The sequence below is a fragment of the Schistocerca gregaria genome, chromosome 5 (assembly GCF_023897955.1).
Source record: "Schistocerca gregaria isolate iqSchGreg1 chromosome 5, iqSchGreg1.2, whole genome shotgun sequence".
NCBI lineage: Eukaryota > Metazoa > Arthropoda > Insecta > Orthoptera > Acrididae > Schistocerca > Schistocerca gregaria.
The window spans coordinates 171,450,308-171,470,620 of record NC_064924.1 but is presented as its reverse complement, the minus strand read 5'-3'; the positions used below and the strand labels follow the sequence as shown (position 1 = coordinate 171,470,620).

The window sequence follows — 20,313 nt, the reverse complement described above, 5'->3', positions numbered from 1 at the left end:
GTAAGCCTCACAGCAACCAACAAAGCTTCCCGAAGTAAGTTAAACGGAAACGGTCGTGTAATCTGTTAATAATTACAACCTGTCGTATTCTGAGGCAAAACACCTTCTTACCTGACACATCATCTTTAGCTTCCCGGTCGTGAATGTCGGCGTCAACTTGTTTCGCAGCCTCCTCCATTTGACTCCAGTTAAAAAGAACAGATTGTGGTTCAGCGGTTCCCGATCGTTGAAAGGAACGCCGCGGTTGTTGAAAGAATCGAAGTCCTTGACCAGCACTAGTCGAATGAGGTCTGGATCTCTCAACACAAGGAGTGGTCTGCTGAATCCGTACATTCCAAAATATTTTTCACCTACAACAGTAGACAAGAGTCATAAATGGTCAGTACAGTAGTTAGAAAGTTTGTCATCAGAGTCCAGATTAGCACTGTAGTCCAAACTTCTGTAATACGAAATAAGATTATTTCTCAGTGTGCTACTTTCTATCAGTGTTATTATGTTAAGCGAATGATGCCTGGTGAACAGTAAAAATGTGACCTAAGTGCTAGCAATATTTATTTTACATTGTGTACACGGAGCTCTACTTGCTATATTCCGTTTAAAATTACTTGATGGTTGACGTCTGCCACAGTGTTGCCACATCGGCCGCCGGCTACTGCCTCGTTATAGGCGACACACAAACTGGCGAGTCACTTCGCAAATGTTCTTACCGTGTAACGCGGAGCAATGTTGGAAGTGCCCGCCGCGAGGTAAGTCGGAAATGCGAGATGCTCTCTCGATAGCTGATTTTAAGCGACCAATGACTGAACTGTGACAGGAGACGCGTTTTATAGATCTGAATTTAAAGTCATGTCCTAATCTAATCACAATCTCATGATGTGCAATGTACACAACAAACCGGTGGTCAACAATCTGCAGCACAACTAAAATGACGATCGCTCTGTTCACGGCTATTAAAGCTAACCTCTACGAGCAAACTCAGGACAGAAAAAGTCTAGCTTCAGCGCTGAAAGCAAACGGTAATTTCTCGCTATATTTTATTACTTGAAACTGTGTCACGGGCTGCCGCATTAGCAAACGGTGACCAATCCTCGTTGGCATTTGGTTGCAAATTATAGGCGACATAGGTAGATTACAGACAAAAAAAGAATGATAGGTAGAAAAACGACAGCAAATAAAAAATTCCATACGATGATGAAAATGACGTGACAAAGAATCAGAAATAAGAACGCTACATTTAAACCAATTAACTGAACAGAAATGATAGTTAAATTCTTTTGGTTAGATTTAGAAATAAAAAAATTCTAGTGAGCATGGCAGGATTTAACGCTAACCATAGCGTTACAATGCAACACTTAGACAAGCCATTATATTTTTGACTGTGATTACACAGCCGCAACAATGAATTGCAGGCTTCAAAAACTTGGTTTCGAGCAATGTCGTGAGAAGTTTACCTAACGTTAGACGACCTCGATGATTATAACCACATATGTGACGCTGAATCACGTCTTGTGGGAATACCCAGTAGTGTTTAGCTAGTGCTGTGTATGAAACGTATTTCATTAGCATCTTTATGTGTGTGTGTTGTTTTTGGTGTGGTTATAATGTATGATGAAATACGAAATAAAAATGCCAGACCTACTGATCAGAGTAGACACGAAAATGCAGCTGACAAAGGAGGCCCAAGAGACGTCAATATAAAATAACGGGACTGATGCTGTCGCAGAGTAAGTATGCATGTACCAAAGATAAATGAGCAATAACTATGAAGCGTGAAGTTTTCTCAGTCGAATGCGGCATCTCTGGTGTCTGTAGACAAACCAGTGTGGCCGTGACTTTCGTTTGTGTAAGAGCTGTTATTCGGTTTTGCCAGGAAAATGTTAAATGTAAAACCGAAGCAATGAATTGTGAAGTTGCACATGAAACTTGAAAAATGTGCTACTGAAATCTGTATTTTACTGAAAGAAGTGTATGGCGAAGGCAATGTTCGCGAGTTTCTCAGTGGTTCAAGAGTTTCCAAGATGGCCGACAAGACGATGAAGATGGCTCACGCTAGGGACGTCCTTCAACGTCAAAAGTGGATGAAAATCTCGAAAAGTACGTAAGCTGATTCGATCTGATAGTCCGTTGAGTATTCGATCGCTTGCTGAAACTGGAAGTTGATAAAGAATGCGTAAGGCAAATGTTATACAACCAATTTAAATTGCATTCGAAACTGGTGGAAATTTTCACGATAGAACAAAAGAATTTCGTTAAAATGTACATATTAACACTTCGAACACAATTGGAAATGATCCTAATCTCTTGGAAAGAGTGAAAAGGTGTGACTGATGTTGATTTTTGACCTATGATCCACAAACTAAGCGTCAATCCAGGCACTGGAAGGGCCCAGATTCTCGAACTGCGGTCGCCACTCTGTGGTCTCTCGTGACGAATTCATACTCTCATCACTCTGAACTGTTTTCATACGACGAGACTTACAGTTTTAATTCCTCGTGTTTCAGAAGTGTGCTTGTCAACCTCATTATTATTGCTTATTGATTATCCACATAATCATAGTAGTCGCACCATTTTCGACACGGGAAAAAATAGAAATAAAAAGAACTGCAGGATGCGTTTGACAATAGAACAGTGGTTCTTTGCTTCGCAGGCACATGCCTTGGTTGCTACGCCACCGGTGCATTCTTTGAACAGCGACTTTATCCCATGGGTACGTACGTGGCAGTCTTAAGAGTTTCTGTCTTCAGTTTCTAAGAAAATATGAGTTTGTGGACCCCGTATACGATGATGAAAAATGTATAATTTTTAATGATCTATCGATCCCGTCAATCGAATGCGTATAATGAAATTTAGGGGTGGTTTTCTCAAAAGCGAAGGCTTTAGGTCAAAAATCTTAGTCTTTCGTTTTAGATTGTACACAAGCGACCTGCCAAATACGAGCCGAATCGATTGTCCATGTCTGCGGTCTGCTAACCTAGCCTTTTCTGTTTACAAACTGAAATATCAAGACACAGTAACTTCGTCGTAAATAAAGTGATATTTCACCAATCGTTAGTGAACCCAGGTTTGGAATATTAAGTCAGCCCTGTATCTACATCTACATCTACATCTACATGACTACTCTGCAATTCACATTTAAGTGCTTGGCAGAGGGTTCATCGAACCACAATCATACTATCTCTCTACTATTCCACTCCCGAACAGCGAGCGGGAAAAACGAACACGTAAACCTTTCTGTTCGAGCTCTGATTTCTCTTATTTTATTTTGATGATCATTCCTACCTATGTAGGTTGGGTTCAACAAAATATTTTTGCATTCGGAAGAGAAAGTTGGTGACTGAAATTTCGTAAAAAGCTCTCGCCGCGACGAAAAACGTCTATGCTGTAATGACTTCCATCCCAACTCGTGTATCATATCTGCCACACTCTCCCCCCTATAACGCGATAATACAAAACGAGCTGCCCTTTTTTGCACCCTTTCGATGTCCTCCGTCAATCCCACCTGGTAAGGATCCCACACCGCGCAGCAATATTCTAACAGAGGACGAACGAGTGTAGTGTAAGCTGTCTCTTTAGTGGACTTGTTGCATCTTCTAAGTGTCCTGCCAATGAAACGCAACCTTTGGATCGCCTTCCCGACAATATTATCTATGTGGTCCTTCCAACTGAAGTTGTTCGTAATTTTAACACCCAGGTATCTGACATACGTTAATTAATAACCCTCCAAAATAATTGATTAGGAATACTACATCTACTAAAATAGACAAAAATCACAATTACTTTGGTTTATTCTGATGAGAGTTATTTATAAAACAACTGATTAACCACGGAAATATTAATATAATAAGACCTTGGCACATCTGACAAAGACCTTATGGCGAAGGATCTTGTTAATCGCGCAAGTGACTAACAGCAATTAAAAAGTGCTCAATGATTGTCGTGATGTTATTACAAAGATAAATAGCACCACAGAAGGGAATATGTTGCACCTAAGGTGGAGTCGTTAAGCAGGCTGTTCAATGAATTAAAATGCATGTCTTCAAAGCGAAATCTGAAATGATCAAAATGTTATACAATGACGTTAATTTCCCTCCGCTCCGTCTTGCGATTACGGTTCTCTCTCACCATAGTGTTGTAAGCGGAGGCTTAAGTGGCTGCAGAATCAGTCATTGGAGACACCACCGACGTTCTCAAGTGGGAAAGTGCAAAATCAGCTCGAAATTTCTGGATACACCAACGCTGGTTGTGCCGGGCCGTCACAAGTTCTCGGCAAAGTCTGAAGTCCAAGATGAAGAGTAGGATAAAGTGATTTCTGATCGAATGTTTTCTACAAGGAAATCACTCATTGCCGTGTTTCACACCTTGGTTATGTTCCGGCGCAACCACATGCTCATTGCGGACATTAGTTATCAGTGACGTGTGTAAAACTTGCAGGAACATTGCACAGCCAAGAATATGACTGTTTGCATGTCGCCTATCGTTTGCGACTACTCCTGTAAATCTCCAAGTTAAGTATTGTCAAATCTGCATTATTGAAATAAAACTACTAATTTTATTTGCTTGAATTTTTGTATAGCATACCGAGAACCCAATATCCCCTAGGCACCCTATACGAGACGAGTGGGCCGGCCGCGGTAGTCTAGCGGTTCTAGGCACGCATTTCGGAACCGTGCTACTGCTACGGTCGCAGGTTCGAATCCTGCCTCGGGCATGGATGTGTGTGATGTCCTTAGGTTAGTTAGGTTTAAGTAGTTCTAAGTTCTAGGGGACTGATGACCACAGCAGTTGAGTCCCATAGTGCTCAGAGCCATTTTTTTCCTGTCTGTGACCAACGTGATAGTCTTCAACGGTACGGCAAATCTCTGTCTAACCTCTTGTTTATTTACGTCAGTTAATTCCTATGATTCTTATTTCGAGTTTTTGTTGAGTCAACATGCCCAGTGGCGTCTCACGCCTTCAAAGGCCCGAAAACTGCGAGTTCCCATTCCATTTCCATGGTGTGTCTGTCGTGTGCGGTACTTTACGGAGAAAAACTCAGCTTTTTACTTTTGTACACGGTAGTGCCTTTTGCTAAAAACGTTCCTCTTCTTCCCATTCGCCTGGGCTGTAAAATGTTTTATGACATGGGGGCTTGCACCACAAGAGATCTTATTGGTGTGCATCCATGATGTCTTGGACATCCCAGTGCGGTAATGAAAAGAGTTGCCTGGCCCGTGGGCTATTGACCAACGCCTTCCTCAGGCATCCTTCCGCGAAATGACTGTGAGCCTGTTTACTGCCTTGTCAGCCTGTGTCCTTCTGCCTCATCCAGAATACTTTCAACGTCCTCTCATTTGTATAAGGCATACAAATACGAATAAAGAGTAAATGAGGAGTAAGGTTACATTAGTCAATTGCCAACAATCACTAGTATTGTGGTTTATCATATTCCTCCGTGCCGATTAAATATTCCGATGAAATGTGTCTTTCATTCTTAATTTACATATGTTTCATGTCTACTTCCGAAAACTGGGTTGTCTAACACAGTTCTCTGTGAATCTCCAGGCGACGACTTTCGTTCTGGCCTGAAAAGCATGCAAAGACATGACAGAAGCGTTCCGCTGATTGCAGCTTTGAGACTCGTGCTGTGACAATAATAATAGCTCACTACGACTGGAATTGCCACTGAAGGTAGACAGTAAATTTACGTGCTAAAGTTCGGTGCAAGCTAAGCAGTGGCATGAGATTAAGAATAAACTTCATAAACTTTGATTCAAGAGATAAATCGTTTATGTATATTGAAAGCATTAGGGGTCCAATTGCGCTTACATTTGTTTCTGTGTAACATACGCCGCCCAGTAACTGCAATGTAGATATAGGGCCTATTAGTCAAACATTTCTCACGCCAGTAGCATATTTGCAAAGACACCCTGCGCGATCGTGTCTTCATTAGTAGTAGACAATGTGGTCAGTGTCAAACGTCTTTCGAAAACCTGGTGTTTGAACACGACACGAAATGACTGCAGAGGAATATAACCGAAGATACTGATGCGGTCTGAGCTTCAGGCAGGTCTTCGCAAGTGGCCAACGGATATGCTGGCCACCTACCGACTTATTTCTGTAGCTGGACACCATAGTAGTGATGGTTCATCATCCTGCAATGCTCTGTTGTGCCTCAGTGGTTTACTGGGTTGGTACGTGGTTTAGGATAACACAGCATGGCCAGAATCGATTAAATGGCGGGAGCCTACCGCACAGGTAAACTACAGCAGCCTCTTTGAGCAACATCACACACTAGGTCAAGCTGCTGATCTACGAATCGTCAGCTTCCCTACTGGTTCCAGAACTGGAATCGCTGCGGCGAGATAGCTCAGTGGGTGCCATTTCCAGACACTTCATCCAATTTCTGGGGATCCTAGGTCCGATGTGGGTCTGCCGCACTTCTCACCAGCGTCACAGAGCACCAGCAGTAGTCCACCTGGCTTCAACCAAAGCCGTCGTCACATGGATCGTAGTATTCGACGTGGCTTGATCCCCACAGTACTGCTAAACGCTCAGAAACAGCCCGGCTTGTACAAACTATACGTGACGGCTCGCAAATCACACAGTTTGTTTAGTGACTCTACAGGTGTAAAATTCCTATGTTAGCTCTATTAAAATGCACATTTCCTCGCTTATCTATACGTTAGTCACGTCATTCGGTCTGCAGCATACATAAATTAAACTTCAATATCTATGAATATGCTACAACACAACAATGTTAGTTCCATTTCCGGTCAATAAGAATGTCAATTTATAAAAGTTCCAATACAAATTGCCCAATACAAATTTGTCTTTCACATAAGATAAAAGTTTCTCACCATTTTCGCATTTCAGTAAAGCCCTAATGTCATTCTCACATGAATCTTTAGAACCTGTGAAATACTACACATGAAATAAGAAACTGTGCAAGTTGTCTTGTACATAAAGGCAGTCGAGCAAACTCGCTGCTGAGAGAGAGAGAGCTCACTTATATTTACATTACATCAAATATTCCTATACATACTTCTCTTACATGAATGAGGAAGACCCAGAACCTTTCAGAAAACACAAAGTGGAATAATTTATTCTTTTTTTTCTGTGGGATGCGAACGAGCAGTACACAGCACTCTCTGCATGGTAATACCGCCTTCCTGTTCATTGCAGTACACTGAACTTATCCAACTTTCGGCCATGTATAATATGTCACAATATCCTGAAGGCTTTAATCGTTGATATGTTTGATTTTAACAAATAATTCCAAGAACAATGCATTTTTAATGTATTTTTAATTCGCCGATGAAATGAAATGAAATGTCGTGTGACGAGGGCCTGCCGTTGGGTAAACCGTTCGCCTGGTGCAGGTCTTTCAAGTTGACGCCACTTCGGCGACCTGCGCGTCGAAATGCGCCGATGACATGAAAGGGTATACTTTCATAATATGCAAGAAACGGTTTCCCTGACCCTGACATGTAGGTTGCCCTGCGTGACATGCATGTTGTGTTGGAATTGTATGGGCCTGCTTTATCGACCTGATTTGAATGGCGACCTGTACATCAGGGTCAAATAAATGGTATTCAAGCCCCTGATGTGCAGCCTGTCCTGCGTGAGAGGCATGTTGTAGGAGTAGTAGTGAAATGAGTAGCAGCTGTCTCCATTACTGAATTGCACTAAAAATGGTTCAAATGGCTCTGAGCACTATGAGACTTAACATCTGAGGTCATCAGTCCCCTAGAACTTAGAACTATTTAAACCTAACTAACCTAAGGACATCACACACATACATGCCCAAGGCAGGATTCGAACCGGCGACCATAGCGCCTGGAACCGATGGGTCACAACGGCCGCCACTGAACTGCACTACAAGGGCTACAAGTGCCATCGAGCATAGCTAGGGACAGCTTGAGATGGACTGAGTGAGGTGGAGGAAGAATGTACAGTGAAAGGAGAGGAAGGGGTGATGTAGGTGGAAGGTTTGGGGGGGTAGTGGGCAGATGGAAGAGAAAGAGGGGAGGTGGAGATGGAAAGAGAAAGGGGAAAAGGATACAGACAGAGGGGTAGGGGAGGAAGATACGGTCAGAGACAGAGTGTGGAAGAAATGGACAAAGAGAGGGGGAAGAGGTGATGAAGAGACAGACGCAGTGGGGAGGAGGAGATAGACAGAGGTGGGAGGATGAGAATGACAGGGGGAGGAAGAGGTGCCCACACTGAAGGGAAGGGGTAGGTGTGTTCAATATATGTGTCTAACTCATACGTGGATGAAGCAGTGAGGAAGAGGATAGTAATATAGCAGTTCTTTAACCAGATACTTAATGTTTCCCACAATTTTATTGCAACAAATCCTACCAATAACGACGTGTTTTCGAGAGCTCCTGAGTGTGCTGTTGCTTTAAGCTGCATGTATTCATTGGATCAGAAGTGGCTGCTTTCTGACAATATAAAAGCACGACATGGTCCAGAACCTTTGAGTTCGTTGTAGATGTCCTGCACCACAAACTCGAAGCGTGTCTGCCCCAGGAGGCTCTGTCTGACGTTGCCGAAGGGGAACTGCGGCTGCCTCTGGGGCACGCCCCTGCTGGTCCAGTAGGTGAAGCGGTGCGAGAACCACACGTACGCCGCCGCCAACACCACCAGTGCGACGGCCGCCAGGTCCCCCAGCCACGACTGCAGCACCACGCTCATGCTGGCCGCCTCCGAGGAACACGTCTACAGCTAAACTTTACGTGGACGCACGGTGAGCTTTGACTGCTCCCGCAATTCTGTGAACAAAACACGAAGAGACAAACCATAGCGTTGTGCTATAGAGTTTACAACAGATTTCTCTGAATCAGCATCTTTTAACATAATGTCCGCAGACCCCTGGTAGTCAATCAGAGACTGATATAGAGTCCGCAACAGCACAAATGTGTGCTTCAACTGGTCTTATGGCTTTCAGCAGGCCATTTTTAATAATGTAAATTCCTAGTAAATCTGTAGAAAAGGTGTCTATTTTTGTAAGACAGCTGGTCAGCTTAATCTACCAGACCCTTCTCTAAATCCTCGCACGAACGAAAAAATGCTGACATCGAAATAAGTGTCCAAGGAATAAAAATGCAACTGAAATCACTTAACAGAGGAAAGTCCACTGCACCTGATGGGATACCAGTTCGATTCTACACAGAGTACGCGAAAGAACTTGCCCCCTTTGTTCATGAGACCCAGAAAATATTAGATACAGGCTCCCAGGTAGACGCCATTATCCTCGACTTCCGGAAGGCGTTCGATACAGTTCCGCACTGTCGCCTGACAAGCAAAGTAAGAGCCTACGGAATATCAGACCAGCTGTGTGGCTGGATTGAAGAGTTTTTAGCAAACAGAACACAACATTTTGTTCTCAATGGAGAGACGTCTACAAACGTTAAAGTAGCCTCTGGCGTGCCACAGGGGAATGTTATGGGACCATTGCTTTTCACAATATATATAAATGACCTAGTAGATAGTGTCGGAAGTTCCATGCGGCTTTTCGCGGATGATGCTGTAGTATACAGAGAAGTTGCAGCATTAGAAAATTGCAGCGAAATGCAGGAAGATCTGCAGCGGATAGGCACTTGGTGCATGGAGTGGCAACTGACGCTTAACATAGACAAATGTAATGCATTGCGAATAGATAGAAAGAAGGATCCTTTATTGTGTGATTATGTGATAGCGGAACAAACAGTGGTAGCAGTTACTTCTGTAAAGGGAAGTGGAATGAGCATATAAAATTAATTGTTGGTAAGGCGGGTAAGGGTTGAGATTCATTGGGAGAGTCCTTATAAAATATAGTCCATTAACAAAGGAAGTGGCTTACAAAACACTCGTTCGACCTATACTTGAGTATTGCTCATCAGTGTGGGATACGTACCTGGTCGGGTTGACAGAAGATCCAAAGAAGAGCGGCGCGTTTCGGCACCGGGTTATTTGGTACGCTTGATAGCGTTACGGAGATGTTTAGCAAACTCAAGTGGCAGACTATGCAAGAGAGGCGATCTGCAACGCGGTGTAGTTTGCTGTCCAGGTTTCGAGAGGGTGTGTTTCTGGATGAGGCATCGAATATATTGCTTCCCCCTACTTATACCTCCCGAGGAGATCACGAATGTAAAATTAGTGAGATTCGAGCGCGCACGGAGGCTTTTCGGCAGTCGTTCTTCCCGCGAAGCATACGCGACTGGAACAGGAAAGGGAGGTAATTACAGTGGCACGTAAAGTGCCCTCCGCCACACACCGTTGGGTGGCTTGCGAAGAATAAATGTAGATGTAGATGCATTACTTGTTTGTCCAACTAGCCACCTGTGCAATAATTTTATTGTGTGTGTGTTTTGTGTGTTTCTGCGCCGGCCGCGGTGGTCTCGCGGTTCTAGGCGCGCAGTCCGGAACCGTGCGACTGCTACAGTCGCAGGTTCGAATCCTGCCTCGGGCATGGATGTGTGTGATGTCCTTAGGTTAGTTAGGTTTAAGTAGTTCTAAGTTCTAGGGGACTAATAACCACAGCAGTTGAGTCCCATAGTGCTCAGAGCCATTTGAACCATTTTTTTGTGTTTCTGCACGTCGGGTTAGCTAATTCACTTGTCTGTATCTTCTAAGATTAAGAGTTTGTCGTACTTTGGCGTTCTGTATTTCAATTTCATATGATACTGGCTAGGGGAGCTTAATATTTACAATTAGTTTCCCCTGTGATTTATAAGTATGTCCTAGGCAACTTGCCGTGAGGGTCTCTTAGACTTCATGCCTCGTACCTGGCGTTTTGATGGGCCATTGCGCCGTAAAGCTCATTGTGTTTATAAGGCTAATAGCCTGCTTGTCCGCAGTGGCATGTTTGTACGAGGGCTGAATGAAAAGTAATGCCTCCACCTTCGTTAATTGGGTTTGGACGGAAATATTTTAATAAATCAAATGCAGAAATAGTCCTTAGAATGTGATCTTTAATTACCAATATTCACTTTTCCACATGATCACCAGCCAATTGGATACACTTCTGCCAACGATGAACAAGTTTTCCGTAGCTGCCACGGAAGAAGTCGACACTCTGTTTCCGCAGCCACACAGTTCTCTCAATGTCTTCATCAGAAGCATAATGATGTCCCCGCAGATTGTCTTTCACTATCGGCAACAGATGGAAGTCAGTGCGCTTTCATTTCAGGAGTCAGCATCCAGGATACCCGTCGGTCACAGATCTGCCAATAGGCAAACAAAGCAATAATGTGACCCACACGTTCTTGTGAAATGCCCGTTGTGCTTGCAATTTTTCTCCGAGTGATATGGCGAACGTCCTGAATCAATCTGTCAACATTTTGCTTGTGAAACTCGGTGGTTGCTCTCACAGGACGTCCAACTCTTTGTTTATCATGCAGGTTAGATGTTCCCGCCTCAACATCTTTATTACTCGTCCAACGACGCACAGTACTCACGTCAACAGAATCACCATAAACTGCTTTCATTCTCTGTTGAAACTTCTTTGGAGTGACACCTTCTACTGTCAAGAATTCAATGACTGCACGTTGCTTAAATCGCATTGACAGACCGTCTGCGCAGGGTTACATGCTTTACACTGTAACAACACAACCGTTTCAATGCTAAGGCTTACCGCCAACTGGAGCTGTAGAGAAGAGGCTACGGAACAAACCAGTACCTGACACACACCAATGCTGCCAACTGTTGAAGAGTTACGAAGGTGGAGGCATTACTTTTCAGTCAACCCTCGTATGTAAACTTAAAGCCCCGTAAGATAGTTACTAATAGGCTTCTTGTATTCGTAACCAAATTTCGTGTAAATCCTGAAGCTCCTTCACCCATCGTAAAACTTGTCTGCGTGGCCGTCGGCCGCTGGTTCTGTTATCCCGTATCCGTCTTAAAATATGGTTAAAGCTTTCTGAAAAGTTAAATTTTAATCACTTAAGATACATCAGGGTTGCTGTAAGCTTGTATTTAGGGACGAGGCATCTTGTTTCTTAATTAAGTGCGTAAAATTTAATTACTTGAAAGGTTTTCGCCGCGGTAAGCATTTATCATTGGGCCGTAGCCCATTTGTGGACTTGCTAAGTTATTTGTTTGATTAATTGAAGTTCTTGACCCGTAACTATCTGTTAACTAGCAACGCTCTGTGGCAACTAATAATTGGTGAAGCAACTGCTTAGTACTTTAAATTATTTTGGTAAGAAAAGGAAGGCGATTTCATTTGTAGGTCTGCGAAAGTGGGGAGAGTTTCCTTTTAGTTACGACCTTGCAACCATGCGATTTAAGGATTGTATTAATCGACGTCTTGGGCCTTGGGATTTAACAGTCTGATTTACTTATCATCAGTGCTCTGCTATTAAATTGTTTATTTTACTGATTGTAAAGAGTTCAACTTTGTTTTTATGATAAACTACTATTCAACTGTGAACAGTTTTATAGACCCAGTAACTAGCCACTCCCCAACCAACTCCGTAGCCCTTCAGTGGTAATTAAATTTTTCAAGCAAGTTCGGTTACTGAAGAATTATTATTTTAATTCTCGTTGTATGAAAACAACTCGAAGGAGGATACTTCCGAATTTCATCACGTGGGACCACGGACTGCTTTATTTCGGGGTTTCATAACTGCAACTCGCTTCTGGAGACCCAGTGGGGATTGCACAAACACAACTGCGAGGGCACAATAACAAGCCATGGCATCATTTATGATCAAGTTTTAGCATCGATATTTCAAACAATGTCATCGTATTCGTGGTTAGCGGCAAAGAGAGAGTAAAATATTTTAAATGTAACATTAGTCATTTTCCAACGAATCTTGGGAACGATGTAGTTGCTAGATGATGGTATTCATCAGATTTTCTTGATGAAGCGAATATATTTGCTTCGAATGGTTATATGATCAGTATCATTCACCTAGTTGTTCGAAGGAATGTGAGAATATGTAACAGAGTGAATAGAAGGTCGATTATTAAACTACTAGCGTTAAAATTTCTCTTCATCACTCATCCAAGTTGTTTGGGAATTTTATTTACTCACGTTGTTCTTATTCGTTTTTGATTTATTTACTTTGTTAAATCTCCTATTTCCCATATACTTTGATTCTGGGAAAAATACAGATGAAAAAACCATAGAATGTATGTAGGAATCGAAAATGGGTGCTTCGCTTCCCATCCAGTTGTCTTGGTCACTCGGTTAGCGACTCTTTTGTTGACGGGCCTTAAGCCTTTATGCACTGAAGCGACCGTCGTGAAAGTTTCTTTTCTTAAGTTCTCAGAAAACGTTTGCGAACTATATACATGGTGACAAAAAATGTTCATTTTCAAATTTCGTAGGGTGTTTACTAATATGCGGGAATTCTCTGGGGAATGGACAGTGGACTTCAAAAGAAATAAAAAAGTTCAGATACACATATGGCTTTTTTTTTTAAATTTTCTTAGTTACAGACACTCTTTTGTTGTTAAATGTTTGCTTCGTTTCTGTCCTTTTGTTTTCAGACTTTCAGCTAACATAGCAGAAAACTGACAATAAGAATGGGAAATATACAGGCAAAAACTTGCAAAATGTAGCCCATAAAAAACATCAATAAATGTTAATAATACACAAAAAGTTATACTGGAGACAGTAATGCTAGATATGTATTGATAAATACAAAATAGTATATTACAACATTGACAGGAAGTTAAGACTACACCGAACATGAAATCTATCTTCTCAGTGACATATTTTAATAATAATAATAATAATAATTAGCCACAGTTGCGAAATGGAATGTATGCTCACCGTATTTGCCCGTTACGGCCCACCTGATCTTTTCAGTTTCCTTCCGGTATTGCTCGTCAGCTTCATCGTCGTGTACGGTGCTCTCAGTATTCAAATTAATTGAAACCTTAATGTCGAGATTTATACACAGGGAGGAAACTGACGTATCACACTGTAAAGAAAATGAAAAAATCTGAAGTGACCCACAACGACTGGAATCTCTAATCATGGAGTTTATTTCGCATTTCGCAGTTGTGATCATGAACGTTAATTAGTTAAAATTTCCTAAGGATTGCGGCAGCTCTCTAAAGAAATTATTTATGCCCTTAAGTAATTTAAAATATTATGTATAATCAAATGGAAAATATGCAAACGTTCGATTTTATTGAAGATAAGAAAAATAACAGAAGATGATTAAACGGAGAATAAATTAGCTACTTTAATGAGCCGGTGATATCAGTTGCGAATGAGAAAATGATATAGACAAAGTCCGTCAAAGTTCACTAATATATGAAGAATGCCAAATGGATATTTATGACACAAAATGGAAAAAAAGGGATAAAACTTAAAACATTTGCGGTTCAAACGGTGTTTTGTTGAAACGAACTATTGGTTACAAACAAGCAACAGAACAGCCATACTATAATATATGGGAAGAGATTTACTAAAACATTAAAAAAAAAGTAGTTCGGATAGTAACAATGATATTATGCAAGAAACGAATATCTGTAGCTCAAAAATAAAACTTCGAGGCCACGGAAGAAATTGCTATAAGCACATTACAAAAATGCATAGAAACAGATTAACCATTGAATTTAAACCATTAAATCTAAATAGATGGGAAATCTAGACAGAATAAGTAGGAATGAGTACCTATATCGTGGGATTAGGAGAGCACCTGGAAACGGACGCGTATAAACATTCCTCTTTCGCTCCATGCACGAATAGACCAGGAAAGTAGTTGTCTAACATCTGATATACGGTTGATGGAAGAGATAGATATGATCCAACGGAGAGCAGCGCGCTTCGTTACAGGATCATTTAGTAATCGCGAAAGCGATACGGTGACGATAGATAAACTCCAGTGGAAGACTCTGCAGGAGAAACGCTCAGTAGCTCGCTACGGGCTTTTATTGATGTTTAGAGAACATACCTTCACCGGGGAGTCAAGCAGTATATTGCTCCCTTCTACGTACATCTCGCGAAGAGACCATGAGGATAAAATCAGAGAGATTAGAGCCCACATAGAGGCATACTGACAATCTGTCTTTCCACGGACAATACGAGACTGGAATAGAAGGGAGAACCGATAGAGGTACTCAAAGTACCTTCCGCCACACACCGTCAAGTGGCTTACGGATCATGGATGTAGATGTAGATGAGCGATTTTCAAATCTTGTCTGAATAACACAAAAATAGGAAAATGTAAAACGCATGAAAAGTTTCGCGGTATCCGTGACGGTAGTGAACGGTTATTTTCTCGCCCAGCAGGAAGTGCGGAATGAGTGACCCTGGCAAGGCGGATGCGTTTAATTGCTTCTTGTGTCACAGCACGACACGACACGCTGAGCAGTCAGCTGCGTACGCCGGACGCAACACACAAAGCCGTCGCCGCAGTGCTGATCAGGAATACTCGAGTTACGCCGAACTACAAACGCGGTGATTGCACTCTAACCAGAAATGCAATAATGCGTTCCGTTTATTAAACACTTAAGAAAACTGCAACTTAACGGACTGTGTTGGTCACTGCCTTTTGGGGTAGTGGTGAAATTTTTTTGTCTTTACTTTGGTTTTGGATTTGATACAAGAGAAAATACATGTCTTCTTTAATACTATTTCCTCAAAAGCATTGTCTTCTCGAATTTTGATGATTGTCATAAAAAGATACAATAGGAAATGTATGCAGTAATTACGTTTTGTATTCTAGTGAATGTCATATATTTGGCTTGGGCAGGTGCGTGAAGGGGAAAAGCACATGGAATAGGGGGTAAATAGTGAAATTTAGGTAGAAGCATCCTTACCGTACTGAAAAAAATTAGGATAAGTGCTTGCAGGACTTGCGCACCGAGGGTTCCATATTAACCTAAATATGTATAATAGGTGGTTAATCAAACTTGAAAATTGAGAATCCCAATGATTTTTGCCTGTTACCGATACAGGCAAGATGAACGCCTGCCCAGTCCTAAGAAAAAGGAGTGTTAACGTGATAGATACTGGGATATTTTTTTGCTTATGTTATAATTACAAATTAACGGTTTACGGATCTTATCCTTCAGTTGTACTGTGAAACCAACGTTCTTGTAAAATTTTATGGTTCTAGATCTTTTAGGCTTTTATAAGTGAGTTTCTGGGTGTAAATAATGTGATATAAATGGCCGTATTTTTTTTGCATTGGCTTTGAACCTTCAGTGTTTTACACCGCCAAGGCACCGTAGATCTTAATACGTGACTTAAATTTCAACTTGATACAGCTACCAGTTTCTGAGAAAAATGGTTTTTATCAGTCGGACATACAGACAACAAAGTGGACCTACACGAGTTCCGTTTCTACCGACTGAGGTATAGAGCTTTGGTTCAAATTGGTTCAAATGGCTCTGAGCACTATGGGACTTAACTGCTGTGGTCATCAGTCCCCTTGAACTTAGAACTACTTAAACCTAACTAGCCTGTCTTTTTCACAAGTTGTTAAATAGTTTAAAGGACAAATTTCATTGACGTTGACGATAATACACTACTGGACTTTAAAATTGCTACACCAAGAAGATGACGTGCTACAGACGCGAAATTTAACCGACAGGAAGAAGCGGCTATGATATGCAAATGATTAGCTTTTCAGTAATTTCACACAAGGTTGGCGCCGGTGGTGACACCTACAACGTGATGACATGAGGAAAGTTTCCAACCGATTTCTCATACACAAAAAGCAGTTGACCGGCGTTGCCTGGTGAAACGTTGTTGTGGTGCCTCGTGTAAGGAGGAGAAATGCGTGCCATCACGTTTCCGACTTTGATAAAGGTCGGATTGTAGCCTATTGCGATTGCAGTTTATCGTATCGCGACACTGCTGCTCGCGTTGGTCGAGATCCAATGACTGTTAGCAGAATATGGAATCGGTGGGTTCAGGAGGGTAATACTGAACGCCGTGCTGCAAGCCAACGGTCTCGTATCACTAGCAGTCGAGGTGACAGGCATCTTATCCACATGGCTGTAACGGGTCGTGCAGCCCCGTCTCGATCCCTAAGTCAACAGATGGGGACGTTTGAAAGACAACAACCATCTGCACGAACAGTTCGACGACGTTTGCAGCAGCATGGACTATCGGCTCGGAGAACATGGCTGCGGTTACCCTTGACGCTGCATCACAGACAGGAGTGTCTGCGATGGTGTACTCAACGACGTACCTGGGTGCATGAATGGCAAAACGTTATTTTTCGGATGAATCCAGGTTCTGTTTACAGCATCATGATGGTCGCATCCGTGTTTGGCGACATCGCGGTGAACGCACATTGGAGGCGTGTATTCGTCATCGCCATACTGGTGTATGTCCCGGCGTGATGGTACGGGGTGCCATTGGTTACACCTCTCGGTCACTTCTTGTTCGCATTGACGGCACTTTGAACAGTGGAAGGTACATTTCAGATGTGTTACGACCCGTGGCTCTACCCTTCATTCGATCCCTACGAAACCCTACATTTCAGCAGGATAATGCACGACCGCGTGTAGTAGGTCTTGTACGTGCCTTTCTGGACACAGAAAATGTTCGACTGCTGCCCTGGTCAGCACATTCTCCAGATCTCTCACCAATTGAAAACGTCTGGTCAATGGTGGCCGAGCAACTGGCTCGTCACAATACGCCAGTCACTACTCTTGATGAACTGTGGTATCGTGTTGAAGCTGCATGGGCAGTTGCGCCTCTGCCTGTACATCATCCAATCTCTGTTTGACTCAATGACCAGGCGTTTCAAGGCCGTTATTACGGCCAGAGGTGGTTCTTCTGGGTACTGATTTCTCAGCATCTATGCACCCAAATTGCGTGAAAATGTAATCACATGTCAGTTCTAGTATAGTATATTTGTCCAATGAATACCCGTTTATCATCTGCATTTCTTCTTGATGTAGCAATTTTAATGGCCAGTAGTGTACTTAAAGAAGGAGAGTGGCCAGAAGGTCTCTGCATCTCAGGTTAACAAACTCCTCCGTCCAACATGCCTCGGAAGGCCCAACGGTACTGACCGACCGCTTTGTCGTACTCTGTCGACAGTCGTCACCGGATGCGGATATGGAGGGGTATGTGGTCAGCATACCGCTCTCCTGGCAGTTGTCAGTTTGACCGGAGCCGCTACTTTTTTCATCAAGTAGCTCTTCAACTGGAATCACAAGGATTGAGTACTCCCCGGTTGACAATAGCGCTCGGCAGACCACAACGGTCACCCATGTAAGTGGTAGCCAAGCCCAACAGCGCTTAGTTCCGGTGATCTGACGGGAGCCGATGTTACCATTGCTGCAAGACCGCTGGCTTGCATTAACAAAGATAGTTTCTAAATAAGCAAAATAAAATACGCGCTCACGCGCACAACTGGTGGATTATATTTTAAAGTCAACTTTTAACAAGAGTCCGAAGTGCAGTTTACAGATATTACCAACAGCGTCAACATATGGGACAGAAGTTCTTGTTTCGTTTCGTTTTAGCCAATATTACTTCTTTCCAGCCTGGGGTAGGCAGAGAAAAAAGTAAAGTCTAATGGCATTTTTGTGTGTGGTTGACGTCTTAGATCTCACCACAAAACCCATAAATGCAGTATGATGATGATAAGACGTGAATTTTGTGGAACTGTCGACACTTGCAGCAGTGCTTGAATTTCAGTCTGGCGGGGTCATTACGAACTGTCTCTTGTTCTATTTGCCAGTAGAGCAAGGTTTCATAACCCATTATTTTTCCGCATACAATTTTTTTTCTTTGTAAAAGTGCGCCTAGGTTATGTTTTACGACCGATGTAGTCTGATATGGAAGTTTTTTATGTTGATAGTGTGAATAAAATTACGCTCCGTATCATCCTATCAATTGCAATGATTGTCCGTCATTATGTGTGGTTATTCCTGTCTTATTGTGTCCAAGGTTTGGAAATATATGTTGCTTTCTATTGTCAATTAGCTTCGATTTTTGTGAGGAGAAAGTTATCCTACAACTCGAAACAACATTTTTTTAAGATAGCGCACATTTCACCAATGAAGATGATTTCACGGTAATAAGTTATGTAAACTGAGATGCTTGTTTACGTTTTGCCCTTGGATAGCTTAAAAAACAAAAATGCTTCATTCCTTAAACTGAAGTACAACTATAAACAACTAATATTCGAAGGATGCTGGAAACTGCCCTTCAGTTCCAAATGCAGAAACACATTTTGCTGAGGAGCTGTATCATTTCTCATTATTGCTTTGATGACATTAGACTTCTCTCGCATGGGAACATTTGATTTCACTGCGAAAGTGCCTTCATCAAAGATGTTTTTGGGGAAAATTTCTAAGGAAGTTCTGAGAAACTTCGTAGATTCAGAAATGGGTTGTGAGTCTCAGTTATTTTTGGGCGTTGTAACACAGCCATACTGAGCTGACAATTGACTGGAAATGGCTACTTAGAGGCAATTTTCAGCCATTCATGGACTTCATGTTGCCAAACAGTGATTGACTTCCTATGGATGATAATGTGCCATGTCACTGGGCCACAATTGTTCGCAATTGTTTTGAAGAATATTTTGGATAGTTAGAGCGAATGATTTAGCCACTGTTGTCACCTGACATGAATCCCATGGAATGTTTATGGTACATAATCGCGAGGTCAATCCGTGCACAAAAACCTGCACCGATAACACTTTCGCAGCTATGGTTCAAATGGCTCTGAGCACTATCGGAGGTCATCAGTCCCCTAGAACTTAGAACTACTTAAACCTAACTAACCTAAGGACATCACACACATCCATGCCCGAATCAGGATTCGAACCTGCGACCGTAGCAGCAGCGCGGGTCGGGACTGAAGCGCCTAGAACTGCTCGTCCACAGCGGCCGGCTCGCAGTTATGGCCGCCACTAGTGGCAGCATGGTTCAGTATTTCTGCCGATTACTTCCTACAACGTTTTGAGCCCATGCCACGTCGAGTTGCTGCACTACGTCGGAGAAAAGGAGGTCCGACACGAAATTAAGAGGTGTCCCATGACTTCTCACCTGCGTCTATGTGGGTACGTATTTCACGGAGGGCTAAAAATAGTTCTGTGATTGTAACTGTCGAGTTCCATGCAGCAATCCACTTAATAAATAGTGGTCTTCCTGACGTAAAAGAAAAAACTGCGCTTTGAAGTAAAAAGCAGTTCCTGCCCCATGCAAAAACAGAATCTGAAAACAGACTATTAACTCGAATCATAGCGTGTAGGCTCTCAAGGCCGGCGTCTTCAGTAATTAAAACTTCCGGGCTAAGAGGCCGTGGTCCAATAGTAGAAATACTTCTCCCTGACGTTTAGTTGCCAGCTGCGGGCAACATCATCTGAGGTGAGTCTACGACTGGTTGCTAGGCCTTTTTTTTTCTTTATTGTTATTTTC

The 20,313-nt window shown here is 42.5% G+C and overlaps 1 protein-coding gene across 3 annotated transcripts in view; it reads right to left on the bottom strand.

Moving 5' to 3' along the window:
- The window catches only part of LOC126272357 (probable cytochrome P450 6a13), a 75,567-nt gene that overhangs the window by 42,975 nt on the left and 12,279 nt on the right, over nt 1–20,313 (bottom strand). The window contains exons 2-4 of one of the 3 annotated variants that reach the window (XM_049975168.1): nt 13,768–13,895; nt 8,457–8,753; nt 112–350 (exon numbers count right to left, since the gene is read on the bottom strand). In XM_049975168.1, coding sequence (XP_049831125.1) covers nt 112–350; nt 8,457–8,676 — 459 coding nt within the window. In that variant the 5' untranslated portion in view covers nt 8,677–8,753; nt 13,768–13,895. Of the gene's footprint in view, nt 1–111; nt 351–8,456; nt 8,754–13,744; nt 13,896–20,313 lie in introns of all 3 variants that reach the window. The other 2 variants (XM_049975167.1, XM_049975166.1) reach the window with 2 other exon arrangements.